The sequence below is a fragment of the Colias philodice genome, chromosome 21 (genome assembly GCF_061535455.1).
Source record: "Colias philodice isolate Cphi_HAF_F1 chromosome 21, ilColPhil1 Martin Lab GWU primary, whole genome shotgun sequence".
Taxonomy (NCBI): Eukaryota; Metazoa; Arthropoda; class Insecta; order Lepidoptera; family Pieridae; genus Colias; species Colias philodice.
In genome coordinates, this window is record NC_143106.1 from 6,553,501 (window position 1) to 6,566,091 (window position 12,591).

The 12,591-nt window shown below is 33.2% G+C and overlaps 2 protein-coding genes and 1 long non-coding RNA gene across 3 annotated transcripts; 1 reads left to right on the forward strand and 2 right to left on the reverse strand.

The window, feature by feature from the left end:
• Positions 1 to 1,787: 1,787 nt before the first annotated feature.
• LOC149478980 (phenoloxidase subunit 2-like) lies at positions 1,788 to 10,741 on the forward strand. Its single transcript, XM_089708724.1, has 12 exons — positions 1,788 to 1,992; positions 2,317 to 2,512; positions 3,138 to 3,246; positions 3,533 to 3,656; positions 5,469 to 5,677; positions 5,849 to 6,101; positions 6,344 to 6,496; positions 6,649 to 6,783; positions 8,921 to 9,102; positions 9,333 to 9,475; positions 9,712 to 9,944; positions 10,495 to 10,741. The coding sequence occupies exons 1-12, from the start codon at positions 1,882 to 1,884 to the stop codon at positions 10,720 to 10,722; spliced, it is 2,076 nt and encodes a 691-aa protein (XP_089564850.1). The 5' UTR covers positions 1,788 to 1,881; the 3' UTR covers positions 10,723 to 10,741.
• Positions 3,090 to 5,090, reverse strand: Dph1 (diphthamide biosynthesis 1). Its single transcript, XM_089708747.1, has 2 exons — positions 4,754 to 5,090; positions 3,090 to 4,668 (listed from the first exon to the last, which is right to left on the reverse strand). The coding sequence occupies exons 1-2, from the start codon at positions 4,992 to 4,994 to the stop codon at positions 3,662 to 3,664; spliced, it is 1,248 nt and encodes a 415-aa protein (XP_089564873.1). The 5' UTR covers positions 4,995 to 5,090; the 3' UTR covers positions 3,090 to 3,661.
• Positions 10,742 to 10,881: 140 nt separating the features above from the next.
• LOC149478982 (uncharacterized) lies at positions 10,882 to 12,035 on the reverse strand. Its single transcript, XR_016317345.1, has 3 exons — positions 11,910 to 12,035; positions 11,298 to 11,331; positions 10,882 to 11,098 (listed from the first exon to the last, which is right to left on the reverse strand). It is a non-coding gene; the product is annotated as an uncharacterized LOC149478982 (long non-coding RNA).
• Between the last annotated feature and the right edge of the window lie 556 nt (positions 12,036 to 12,591).

Sequence of the window (12,591 nt, forward strand, 5' to 3'; positions counted from 1 at the left end):
ATTTGGCTTATTTAATTTTGTATACAAATAATAATTTTACAAATACGAAGGAATTCAAAACTTCAACGTATGCTGCCAGTATTTTGAAAATGAATTTGCCATTTTTAGGGGTAAAATGGTAAAAAGATATTCGGGGTAGTGCTGTTGGATTTTTCGATCGTGAATGTGATTATTTGTATAGTGCAATAAAAGTTCATGGTCATTATTAGATTATTTTAAAAAGCATTATACATTTTTTTGTTACTTTTATAAAAAGCGTCGTTTTCGCTTGCGATTTAATTCATGTGAACACATGATGGATATGATGAAAATAAAATGTCCCGCATTCTCGACTAAAAACTACCGCTATTCGCATTCATATGTTTTGAAAAATAAAAACTTTTTTTAATGTAATTTATTTAATAAATTTAATGTAATTTATTTAATAAATTTAATGTAATTTATTTAATAAAAATTGAATAAAATTATTTTGTCCATGTATAACTTTAGTAGATAGGTGATAAAATAATTTTTACAATATTATAAAATAATATCAAAAACCCGAATTTATATTAAAATAAAAATTAAAACATGACTGCTAATAATTTATGTAGCCTACGTCACTACCACCACAGCTACCTTCATAATTCAGATGATTGCAATGACACCTCACAAGTCACAACTCAAAATCGATCCAACAGTTTATACTGCAGGGCGTGTCAAAGAAATATTATACATACATACCTACACTCGAAAAACATAACCCTCTTTCTTCCGTAGTCGGGCAAAAATTTGGGAAATTTTTCATTATCTGGTAACATAACACGCACACAGAAGCACCGTGTTCGTATAGTGCAGCGGCGAAATGACAGCACACATAGCTTTATGGAAATGACGATAAATCTTTCGGTTTAGTTCGGCATCGCTCCATCTGTCTTTTATTTTGTAATCTAAGATAATGTTATATATAAAAATGAATCGCAAAATGTGTTGGTAAGCGCATAACTCGAGAACGACTGAACCAATTTCGATAATTCTTTTTTTATTATATTCCTTGAAGTACGAGGATGGTTCTTATGTAGAGAAAACGTAAATATTATGTACCACGGGCGAAGCCGGGGCGGACCGCTAGTATTTTATAAATTTATACATATCACCGCGCGATCTGTTGGCGCAAGCATAGTTACCTACATATTTGAAGTTTTAACAAGTTGAAGTTATCACAAAATTAAATCACGAAATCAATACCTACAATCATATTTAGAGTAGGTAACCAATATTAATATTGGTAACTACATTCATAATCTTTTGTATTTAATATAAAAATACCTAATGTTGACGTATTTCATAAACGAGAATAGGCACATTCGATCATGAGGACCTCAGCATATTGATAAAATCGTCTATGTAGGTGCTAATTTATATTCTCATATTTATACAATCACGAAACGTGTGTGATAATCTTGCTTACAAATTTTTCCTGTGTGTTTTTTTGTAACTAATCTCCTTCTGAACGGCTGTACCGATTTTGATGAAATTTTGTTGTTAGGTGGAATCGAGAAGTGGACAAATGTTACTTTTATAATAAAAAAATCAATCTGAATAAAAAAGCTATGTTTAATTTTCGCTGTGTAATATTAATATTCCGTAAATATGTACATAAAAAATACTGCGTCTCTATACTACGTATTAAAGAAAGATACTACTCGAATTTTACTGAAATTTTACACGGCCCGCGGTTTTGCACTCGGAATCATAAGTTGCGCTCGGTACCAAGCAGTAGATCTGTATAAAACTTGAAGCGAAGACCCAATGAATCATTCTCACTTCACATTTATTGTGAAGTGGATTGAATATTTACTTATAAATTTAACATCTTCAATTAGTTAATTTATTGTGAAAATGGCGGACGTAGTAAAAGGTTTGTCTCTGTTGTTCGATAGGCCCAATGAGCCTATGATATCACCAAAGGGAGACGATAACGCCATTTTTCAAATCTCGGAACAATATTTGGTAAGTTTTGTCAAGTATTTTATTTTTTGGTAAATTTTTATAAATTATAGATTTGTGTAAACTTCCCGTAATATTTTATTCTTTCAATAATTTTGGTACCTAGCTTCTTTACCAATTATTCTTCAGTTTTTTTTTTTATTCAAATTAATAACTTGTGCAGATATTTCATATTCAGGAAATTTCTTAGATCTAGATTGCTATCTGAGCGTACGCAATTTTCATTATTAAGCACATTTGAAATTCGTCCAAAAAAGTTATGCAGGTACCCTACTTTGTCCACTTCCAAATTCAAAATTCAATTTAACCAATACCTTTGCTCATCAGACCGATGACTACAAAAACAACGGAATTGAGATAAATAACCGTTTCGGTGAAAATGCATCGGAAATCATTCCCTTGCAAAACCTCAAGCGTGTACCGAAATTCAGCAAAGCAAAGAGGCTGCCCAAAGATGCTGATTTCTCTCTGTTCCTGCCGGCTCATCAAAAGATGGCGGATGAAGTTATCGACGAGCTGATGGGTGAGTCCAATTTTATAATTATTATTTTTTTTATAATACGCGGTCAAATTTGCAAAGTACCTATATAAACTGATACAGATATTGGTATGTAGAAATACGTAAATAATTTGTATGTAGATAGGCATCTTATAGGCATCCTCTTTTTCGCGCCATCAAGTTTTGTTTTGTGGACTAAGTTCAAAATCCGTTCAGTGGATTATGAACTTAGTCCATAAAACAAAAGTTTAACAAAAACATTTCAGTTGAATAAAATTACGTAAAATGTAAATTTTCATTCAAACCATGTAACTGATAGGTATAATTCTTCTCAGGACTCCTAGGTCCTTTAATATTATTAACTGTGCCTAGATTTAATAACTTTTGAATTTATCTTCTCAATATAAACTTTCCCGCTCTAAAAATCGGACGCGATATAACTGAGTTGTTGTGTGTTGATAAAAGACATTTCGTCATATTTGATTCATTACTTTGGGCCGTGAAAATGTCGCCAATTTATTTATTTAACGAAATAGCTATAATAAAAATGTTTTACTGAATTTAAATTGTTATAAATGTTGTGATAAAAAAAAACATCATATTAAATATAAATAATTTATTTATATAAGTTATTGTATAAAATCAACAGGCGTTCCTGAAAACCAGCTGCAACAATTTCTATCAACATGTGCTTTTGCAAGAGTGAATCTCAACCCACAGTTATTCAATTATTGCTTCAGTGTTGCGCTTATGCACAGGTAAATTTCATTTTCTCAACAATAAAGATTCATTATTATCAAAAAATTAAAATTATTATACAAGTGTACACACTTATATGTTTTATAAAGCTGATTGTATGAATATATTATTATTTCTTTAACTATTAACAAGCAATGAAATCACTTGTAATGAATAAGAGTTAATTTGTATTTATAGAAATAACTAATACACAAAGCGCAAATTGAAAAAAAATATGTTTAATTATTATATTTTTAATGTTGACAACATGTTCGATATTCTGATAACTTTTTTTGTTTTGTGTAGACGCGACACAAGAGATGTACCAATTGCCAACTTCGCAGAAACTTTCCCATCTAAGTTTTTGGACTCCCAAGTGTTCTCACAAGCTCGTGAGACAGCGGCAGTATCAGCTCAAGGTGGAGCACCGGTAAGTCATTTCTCTTTCCCACAACAATTATCACATTTCTTGTCTGAAGATGAACAAAATACAGGCTTGTAGTTAGGAGTCCACGGTCCTAAACTATCACTCGCATAAAAGTCCATAGGGTAGGTTCCATCATCTTTCAGCCACTTGCTATTGCCTAATGACACAGAAAATTCATATGGCGTCAGCAAAGGCCTCGGAAATGCAGTACCCCAATCTATAGACAGTCTCGGACAAGCCACTTGTACAAACGCATCTAAGCCGAACAGTGCCAATTTACTTGGGAATATCTCTGACAATAAAATTTTAACATAATTTTTATTGCAATTTGAGATTTGCTTCTCTAGATTGGCTAATACTTTTGTACTGCCCTGTCTGCCCAGTGTACCCAATATAAGGCCAAAGTTATTAGCATCTGAGGCAATTTTGATTTGATTATTCCTGTTCAGTTTCATAACATCATGCTCATATACTTCAGATGTGAATTTCTTCTCATATGGATCATATTTATATGCAGGTATTGAAGGATTAGCTATCATAATTGCCTCTAAATGAAATCTACCATCACCCAAATATATAACACAATCTGAATTTAGTTTGGGTGCAGTACATCCAAGAATCTCACCTGGTGAAAGAGGTTTACTCTGTGGAATTGTTACAATATAGTCTTCATTTCTCAGATCTTTAGCCACTGAATGGAGTGTTGTGACAAATTGTATAGTGCTAACTATAGCTAAATGTGTTTTCCTTGGAAAATTCAGTCTTATTGTATCTAAAAAGTGTGATGGGTCAATTTTTATATCAACAAATATGTAAAGTACTTTTATACTGCTTGTCTGATCAATGGGTATTAAACAAGAATGCCCATAATGTACTAATAAATCTACTCCCAATGCTATAGCAGTAAAGTCGTCTATACAGCAAGCTCCATAAGTAACATCGCCCATTATCACAGTATCTGCTTCAGTAAATGTTTCTATTATATCGCATAATGTTGTGGCAAACATAGTTAAACCTGAAATTAAATAATATACACATTAAACGACTGTAGGTATATAATATAGAAAAACTTCCAAAATAAATCAGAGAGGACTCCTTACCTTCGGGTAACTGTAAAGCCACTCTTTTGGATCCTAATGACCGAATCCTCCATATTGTTTTATGAATTTCGAAATTATAATTTTGAGGTAAAGCTTCACAAGCTCTGTTAATAAGAGGATCATTTAATAATTCATCTGGTATTTTGTTAACTGATCGCACATTAGGTTTAAAAGTTTTTCTCTGGCCTTCGGGTTTTGCACGAACAACTACCACTTTAGAGTTTGCTATTAAGTCTTCCATTATTAAAATTGCATTATTATTTATCGTCTAACACAGGTTAATAAAATAATAAAAATTGAAATTATAAACACGCGCGCAGTGTAGCAAGTGGCCTACGTGACTTTTCGCAAAATGTTGCGGTCCGTTATACTGTAGTATGTTCTACTTAAAATGTAGTGATTGTCATAAATTTCTGTAAACCTATATATTTTCTGTGTGTTAATCTCTGATATTGCAAATAAAATGAATTAGCTTAAGTAATCAATCAATAATTCATATTAATTAAACTATCAATACAGTTTATAATGTTTTTTTTTATGAATTATTGAAACGGAATTCGTATATGAATTATGAACAAACGGAACGTAATCTCAAATGTCATTGTCAGGGCTTTGACACAGACAGCTATGATGTCCCTTCTGACATTGACTGAGGACATCATAAATACGTTCCTTTTTACCATTAATAAAAACGTAAACTTATTTATTTTTACAGAGAATTCCCATCATAATACCCAGGGATTACACAGCCACGGACTTGGATATTGAACATCGTTTAGCGTACTTCCGTGAAGATATTGGAGTAAATCTTCATCACTGGCATTGGCATCTTGTGTACCCATTCACCGCCAACCAGAGAGAAATAGTCGCCAAAGATAGACGTGGTGAACTTTTCTTCTACATGCACCAACAGATTATTGCACGGTAAAAGCCAAAATAATGTAATTCGATGTAAAATTTATCTTATTTTTATTTTAGTTGTTTGCACGTATATTTGAGAAAATTATGACTTTGTTTACAAATAATTTTCCACATTTTTTACAGTAATATTCTTACAGATAAATTTTCGATTCTTATTTTTTTATGATTTTTCAGCTACAACGGCGAGCGTTTGAACAACTCGCTAGCTCGTGTTAAGAAATTCAGCAACTGGAATGAACCAATCGAAGAAGGGTACTTCCCCAAGCTGGACAGTCTTACATCTTCCCGCGGCTGGCCCCCACGGCAGGCCAATATGCGCTGGCAGGACTTGAACCGGCCAGTGGATGGTCTGAATGTAACTATCGCTGATATGCAGCGCTGGAGACGGAATATTGAAGACGCTATCGCGACCGGATTAGTTACTTTGGTACGTCATGTTTTTAAATTTAAATTCCGTTAAATTTTATGGCAAAAATATTTTTTTTTTATAATGCCAAATGCTATAGATTCATTGTTCTATATATATATTTAATGATGTGACAAATGCGGAAAATTATTATTTTAACGTTCACTTGTACTAATGATGTATCTTATGATGCATCGTTTTATGGCGTTATAATAATCTTAAATTTAATATTATTTAATTTTTTTCGTGTCTTTTAAATTTAGCCAAATGGAAGCACACGCGAATTGGACATCGACACTCTTGGCAACATGATGGAAGCGAGTGTTTTATCGCCAAACATGGAATTGTATGGCAGTCTGCATAACAATGGACACAGTTTCTCCGCTTATATGCACGACCCGAACCATAGATATCTGGTAAGAAATATTTACTTTTCTTTCGTTTATAATTTTAAATAAGAAAAATATAAGAATATCTTTAAATTTTTAAATGATTGTCAACATCGTCTCATAATATAGGTTGTAATAGAAAGAAAAATACTATTTTTATAACATTATTTTTATTACAGGAAAACTTCGGTGTAATCGGTGATGAAGCTACAACCATGCGTGATCCTTTCTTCTACCGTTGGCACGCGTTTGTCGACGACACTTTCCAGAAGTTCAAGGAATCTTCCACTGTTCGCCCGTACACTCGCTCCGAGGTAAGTTTATGTAAAATATGCATTTAATTTCAGGTGAATTGAAATTTATGCTTTCACAAATTAAACAGTACCTATACTGTTATTGACTGCCTCCTTGGTATAGTGGTTGACGCATGTGCGTAGAACCGAGGGGTCCTGGGTTCGATTCCCGGTGGAGACGAAGAAAAAAAAATGTCTCGGTCTGGCAGGAAACAGAAGGCTGATCATCTACTTGTCCCTAAATAAAATCGATCAGTGAAAAAAATGTATGAATAATGCATCTGCCCCTTACCCCACTAGGGGACATGGGACTTCACTTCACTATACTGTTATTGTTATGTACTGCTCAACTTCATCTTACATTTTATTATTTTGATTAATCTTATCAGATCGAAAATTTTCAACATAAGTCTATACTTATAGTACGACATAAAAGAGATGAAATTAATTATTTTGGAACTAATTCGTTTTTCATTACCTGGCAACCCTGAATTGGCAATGTAGCTGTCAAGTTGAATAAAAATTTGTTGTTTTTTTCGTGAAGTGGAGAATTATTGAGATAAAATTGTTATTTAGAACAAGAAATTTAAATAAAAAAGGAGACATCATGAAAAAGGTTAAACGTAGCGGTGTCCGTGATGTGGTGTATAAAGTTTTTATTCGGTGTTTGTCCGAATTTCAAGCTGGAAATTTATTGACTGATTTGGAAAACGTTTACAAACGTACAGCAGAATATACCGGTGAGATTCCATTTATTTTTGCTCAATACTACGTAAAATAGAATATTCCATTAGTGACGAGTGTTTAATGTATGTATGTATGGCGATTATTACGTTTTCGCAATTTAATTTGAGGTTATTTGTATGTAAACAAAAACTAGTTTTTATAGTGCGACCAGCACAATTTGAGTCAAGAAGTTATATCCAATCCAACCAGCCTCAAATAAAGTACCTAGTTTAGATTTTACTACAAAGTATAGTGATAACTGTTTTCATACAGCTATCTATCTATTAATCAATCAAAACATAAGAAAAAAATCATATTTACTGTATCATATTTACAGATACTGAAGATGCCCCGTACCCTCTTGCCAGTACTTCGAAACAGAGTGATGATCAGTCCTTTGAAGGAGTAGAATATTTAGATTTTGATGAATTATATTAATGTACAAAATTTATCTACAAAAAAAATAAAAATATGTGGTTTTCAAATCGCCTTGTTTTTTTCTACCCGACGGACCCAGAAAGAGGGTAATGTGTTTGAGCTGCATGTATGCTTGTTTGTTTGTATGTTTGATTCTATGTGCGCCTCTGCAGTCTAAACACTTGACCGATTTTTATAAAATAACTAATTCCAAATACATTAATAAGTAAAATTTGACCTAGGTAGGTCAATTAAAATACTAATGTATTTTTGTCTTAAATTTACACTATTGCTACAATGAAACAATTATAACGGTTTAAATCGCGGTATTTATTTTAGATTATATTATATAGATTTTTGGATTTTTATTCTATAGTATCAAGATCGCTTGCGTCGCAGTATCAGTGTTGCTATATGAGCGACGGTGGCGCCCTCATTTATTTTCATCTCTTTTGTGTCGCACTGTAACGATATAATCAAGAGGAGAGATCTTTTTCTTTGTTCAGAAATAAAAAACAACTCGACCGATTTTAAAATATATATTTAAACATTGTAAAGCTACAGCCAAGTAAAATGAGCTATACATTTTCTAAGCTTTGACAAGCGGCTTATTTTCTAATAACATTCGTAAGGTTTTGTTGCCGCTGTGTCCTCAACGCAGAACCGTATCGGATCGAAACTCACCCATTGCGAGAATTTGTAAAACTGTAAATGACTACAGTGAGTTGTTTCATATTCCGCCAACAAACTCCGCAAAATTTTTAATTCCCTTTTTAACGATTAGAATAGATAAGTGCATAATATATATTATAATTTTTTCATTGTTTAAGATACTTAGTAGTTAATTCATTAATTGTGTACTTTTAAACTTTACGCATGCTGTGTTTACCTATAAGTGTTTTTTTTACATTGATCATATAAAATTGTATTTTAACTTCGATGTTTTATCTGTGATGTAAAGAAACGTTGGTATACCAAATAAATAAAATAAAATAAAAAAAAACTTCTCCCCTAGCTCGAGAACCCCGGCGTGCGCATATCATCCGTTCGTGTACAAAGCTCGACGGGCGACCAGAACACGCTCAACACGTTCTGGATGATGAGCGACGTGGACCTGTCGCGTGGTCTGGACTTCTCCAACCGCGGACCTGTGTACGCGCGCTTCACGCATCTAAACCATCGCGACTTTGAATACGTGTGAGTGGTAGCTTTATGTTGAGTATCGTGGTCTATGGTCAACTTTTTGAACCGCCAAGGCTTTGTCTATGGTGAAGTGTTGCTAGCTAGCTAAATCACTAAATCGTTACATTCGAAATATTTTAAAAAATCCTACAATATAAAACAAAGCATTAAATTTGTTTTCACTCTTATACATTTAGAAGAAATAAATTCAATATAATTGAGTAATAGAATATTTTTTCGTACAGCATCGAAGCACAGAACGACGGCAACGCCACTCGCGGCACAGTCCGTATATTCATCTCACCGAAATTCGACGAACGCAACTTACCCTGGATCCTGGCGGACCAACGTAAAATGTTCATCGAGATGGACAGATTCGTTGTACCATGTGAGTACAATAATTATTTATAAAATAAAAAGAACATAAAAATAATAAAAATACCGCCTTCAAATTTACGGGAGGCACCAACTTCCAAATGAATATAGAATCTTCAAAAAATCCAGTCGAATTAACAACCTCCTTTTTTGAAGTCGGTTGAAAAGTAGACACTTGCTTAAAGCTTTCAATTTCTTATTACAATTTCAACGAAAAGGCACAATAAAAATCTCATTATTTTATTTCAGTGAACAGCGGACGCAACGTCATCACCCGTCGTTCAACAGAATCATCAGTAACAATCCCGTTCTCGCAAACATTCCGAGACTTGTCCCAAAACGCAAACACATCAGCCGGTGATAGAGCCGCGTTCAACTACTGCGGCTGTGGCTGGCCGCAACACATGCTCGTGCCGAAGGGAACTGAGGCGGGAGCGCAGTACGATCTGTTCATCATGATTTCGAACTACGATTTGGATTCGGTAAGATAAAATGTGTCAAAAGTTGTCTATTGATTTTGAACTATGGTTTGGATTTGGTGAGAAACAAGAAGCTTATATCTAATACACTGGAGATTGCACTATGACCATTAACTTGTAACAAGAAAATATGACGTTGAATGACGCCTGTATGTTTTCTATCCCTTTCACACCAACTTGCCAAGTTAGGTGTGAAAGGGATAAAAACAATCTCCAGTGTATTAGATTTAAGCTTAATTGTGAGAAATGTCAAAATTGTCTATGATTATGTGTGGCAGACGTGGCGTGAATGGCTACCTAGTTCTTAGGGCTAGTTGTATGAATGTTTAAATTCTACATAATAATACAACATACATAAATCTATGATACCTATCCATGCTAGGGATAATAAATTTATATGGTCAGTGGGTTGAATGATTTGGGAAAATTTCCTGCCATTACACACATCACCTAGCCTTAAATTTTGAACACGATAAAACACACACAGCATACTTGACACTTCATTTTGCAATGACAAATTACTATACTATAATAATTTGTTATTCTATTGCAGGTACAACAACCCGATGGGACAGAAATGACCTGCAAGCAAGCTTCGAGTTTCTGTGGTATTAGGGACAAATTGTACCCTGACAGGCGTGCCATGGGCTACCCCTTCGACAGACCTTCCAGCGCTGCTTCTAACATTCAAGACTTTATTCTCCCCAACATGTCTCTTACGGATATCACTATCCGCTTGCAAAATGTAACTGAACCTAACCCAAATAACCCCCAAAATTAATATATAGTGTATAAAAATTCATTTTAATGTGTATTTTGTAAAAATGTAAAAATTGAAAGGCTGATTAATTTAATCTTATGAATTTGTAAGTATTGTACATAATTTACTGTTAAGTTATAGTAGTGACCCATTTGAATAGATTTAAATAAAACAAGCATCTTGATTAATAACTTTCTTTTATTTATCGCCTTAAATCTTACAACCTACTTCACTTGGAATGTGTAGCAGTGTATTCAATTTGATGAACATAGTCATGATTCAAGCAAAGTATAATTTCATTGTGAATTTGCTATATCTATACTCATTTTATAACATCTACATCAAGTTTATCTGGCTTTACACACATGGTTCCTATCTTCACCGGTGTCCCAAAGATCTGAAATAAATAAATTCATATGATAATGTGTTTCTAATAACAATAATTGATTGATACTAGATATACAGCTCAGACCTATCATTAAATATCACATAGTAATCAAATAAACACATTTTCGGCTCGTGTTTCTTATCATCATATTAAAAGATAAGATTATGACTAGATTTCACTATTTAATCCGGGATTAAAATTATCTCACCTTGTCATTTGATTTCTGCAGGATTTAGGACAATCTGTAATAAGAAAGAATCATTAAGTACTTTGATATTCAAGACTAAATTATATTCATAACTTTCTTAAAATCAGACCTATCATTTAATATCACGTGTTAATTCATATTAAACACATTTCGGCTCGTGTTTTTTTGACATCATGTTATTTTAACCTATTTGTGTGAAGCTTATTAGTTATTTTTAATCACCACATGTGAGCAATTTAATACCTATTCAGGTACTTTTAAAAGATAGTTTAACAATTATTTCATAATCATATCTACGATTGCGTTGTAAAAAGCAGTAAGAATAGATAACGGATAAAGGTTAACAAAAAAAGTGTTATCGGCATTCGATTTTGAGGTGTGATAATTCTTATCGAACCGCTTCCTTTCAAGATTCGATACTTGATATTCAGTTTACACTGAAGATTAGGCAACGGAGGTTTTAACTTTAGAAGGGAAACAGAAGTTCAGTTCCATATAACCAGACCACGTGCTGTCACGAACCCGATAATAATTAATTTTATAATCCACGGATTCACATTACAAAATAAATCTAGTTATAAATCATAGAAAAGTTAAATTATACTTACGGACCTGTTATAATTTGGGTAGATTTGTTGAATACTCGTAATTCGGTAATTTATAACTGCTCTACACTACAGCAGCTTCCGAATTCCGAAATTGATTGGAAGTTGCCAATTGCCAAATGGCAAATCACAAATGCCGCACTCTATGAATGCCGCCAAGTTGGAACTCGATTTGATTTTGATGTAGCAACATGAAAGTGTTGCCAGGCACCACTTGCGAAATCTCAATAATTTTGGGTTTATAATTATTGGGATTCTTCTTAGATCAAAGGGATTCTTTTAGAATGAATCCTCCCGATTTACATTTATTAATATGAATCCTCTAATAATTATTACAATAGTAATGTCGTGGCCATATCGTAGATTTGCTCATTTCATGAAATGGCCAATTTAATCGTCAACGTTTCACGATTTCGCCATTTCACGAAATGCGACCATTTTTTTTTCATTTTTTAAAAAGCGATTTGCTTCTGGCGATGTTTATTAAAGTCTAACCTAACCTAACCTAACTGTTTTCTATTGAAAAAAACCATTCGCTTCTGGTAGTCGCTGGCGCTACCGCGGCACTAACTTAAATGACATTATACAAGTTCTTAAAATATTCTGAATTTTTTAATGTTTTATGGACTCTCTAAGATATTTTATACGATCTGGACAAATGTCGATGACCTAATCGTGACACGTTGACG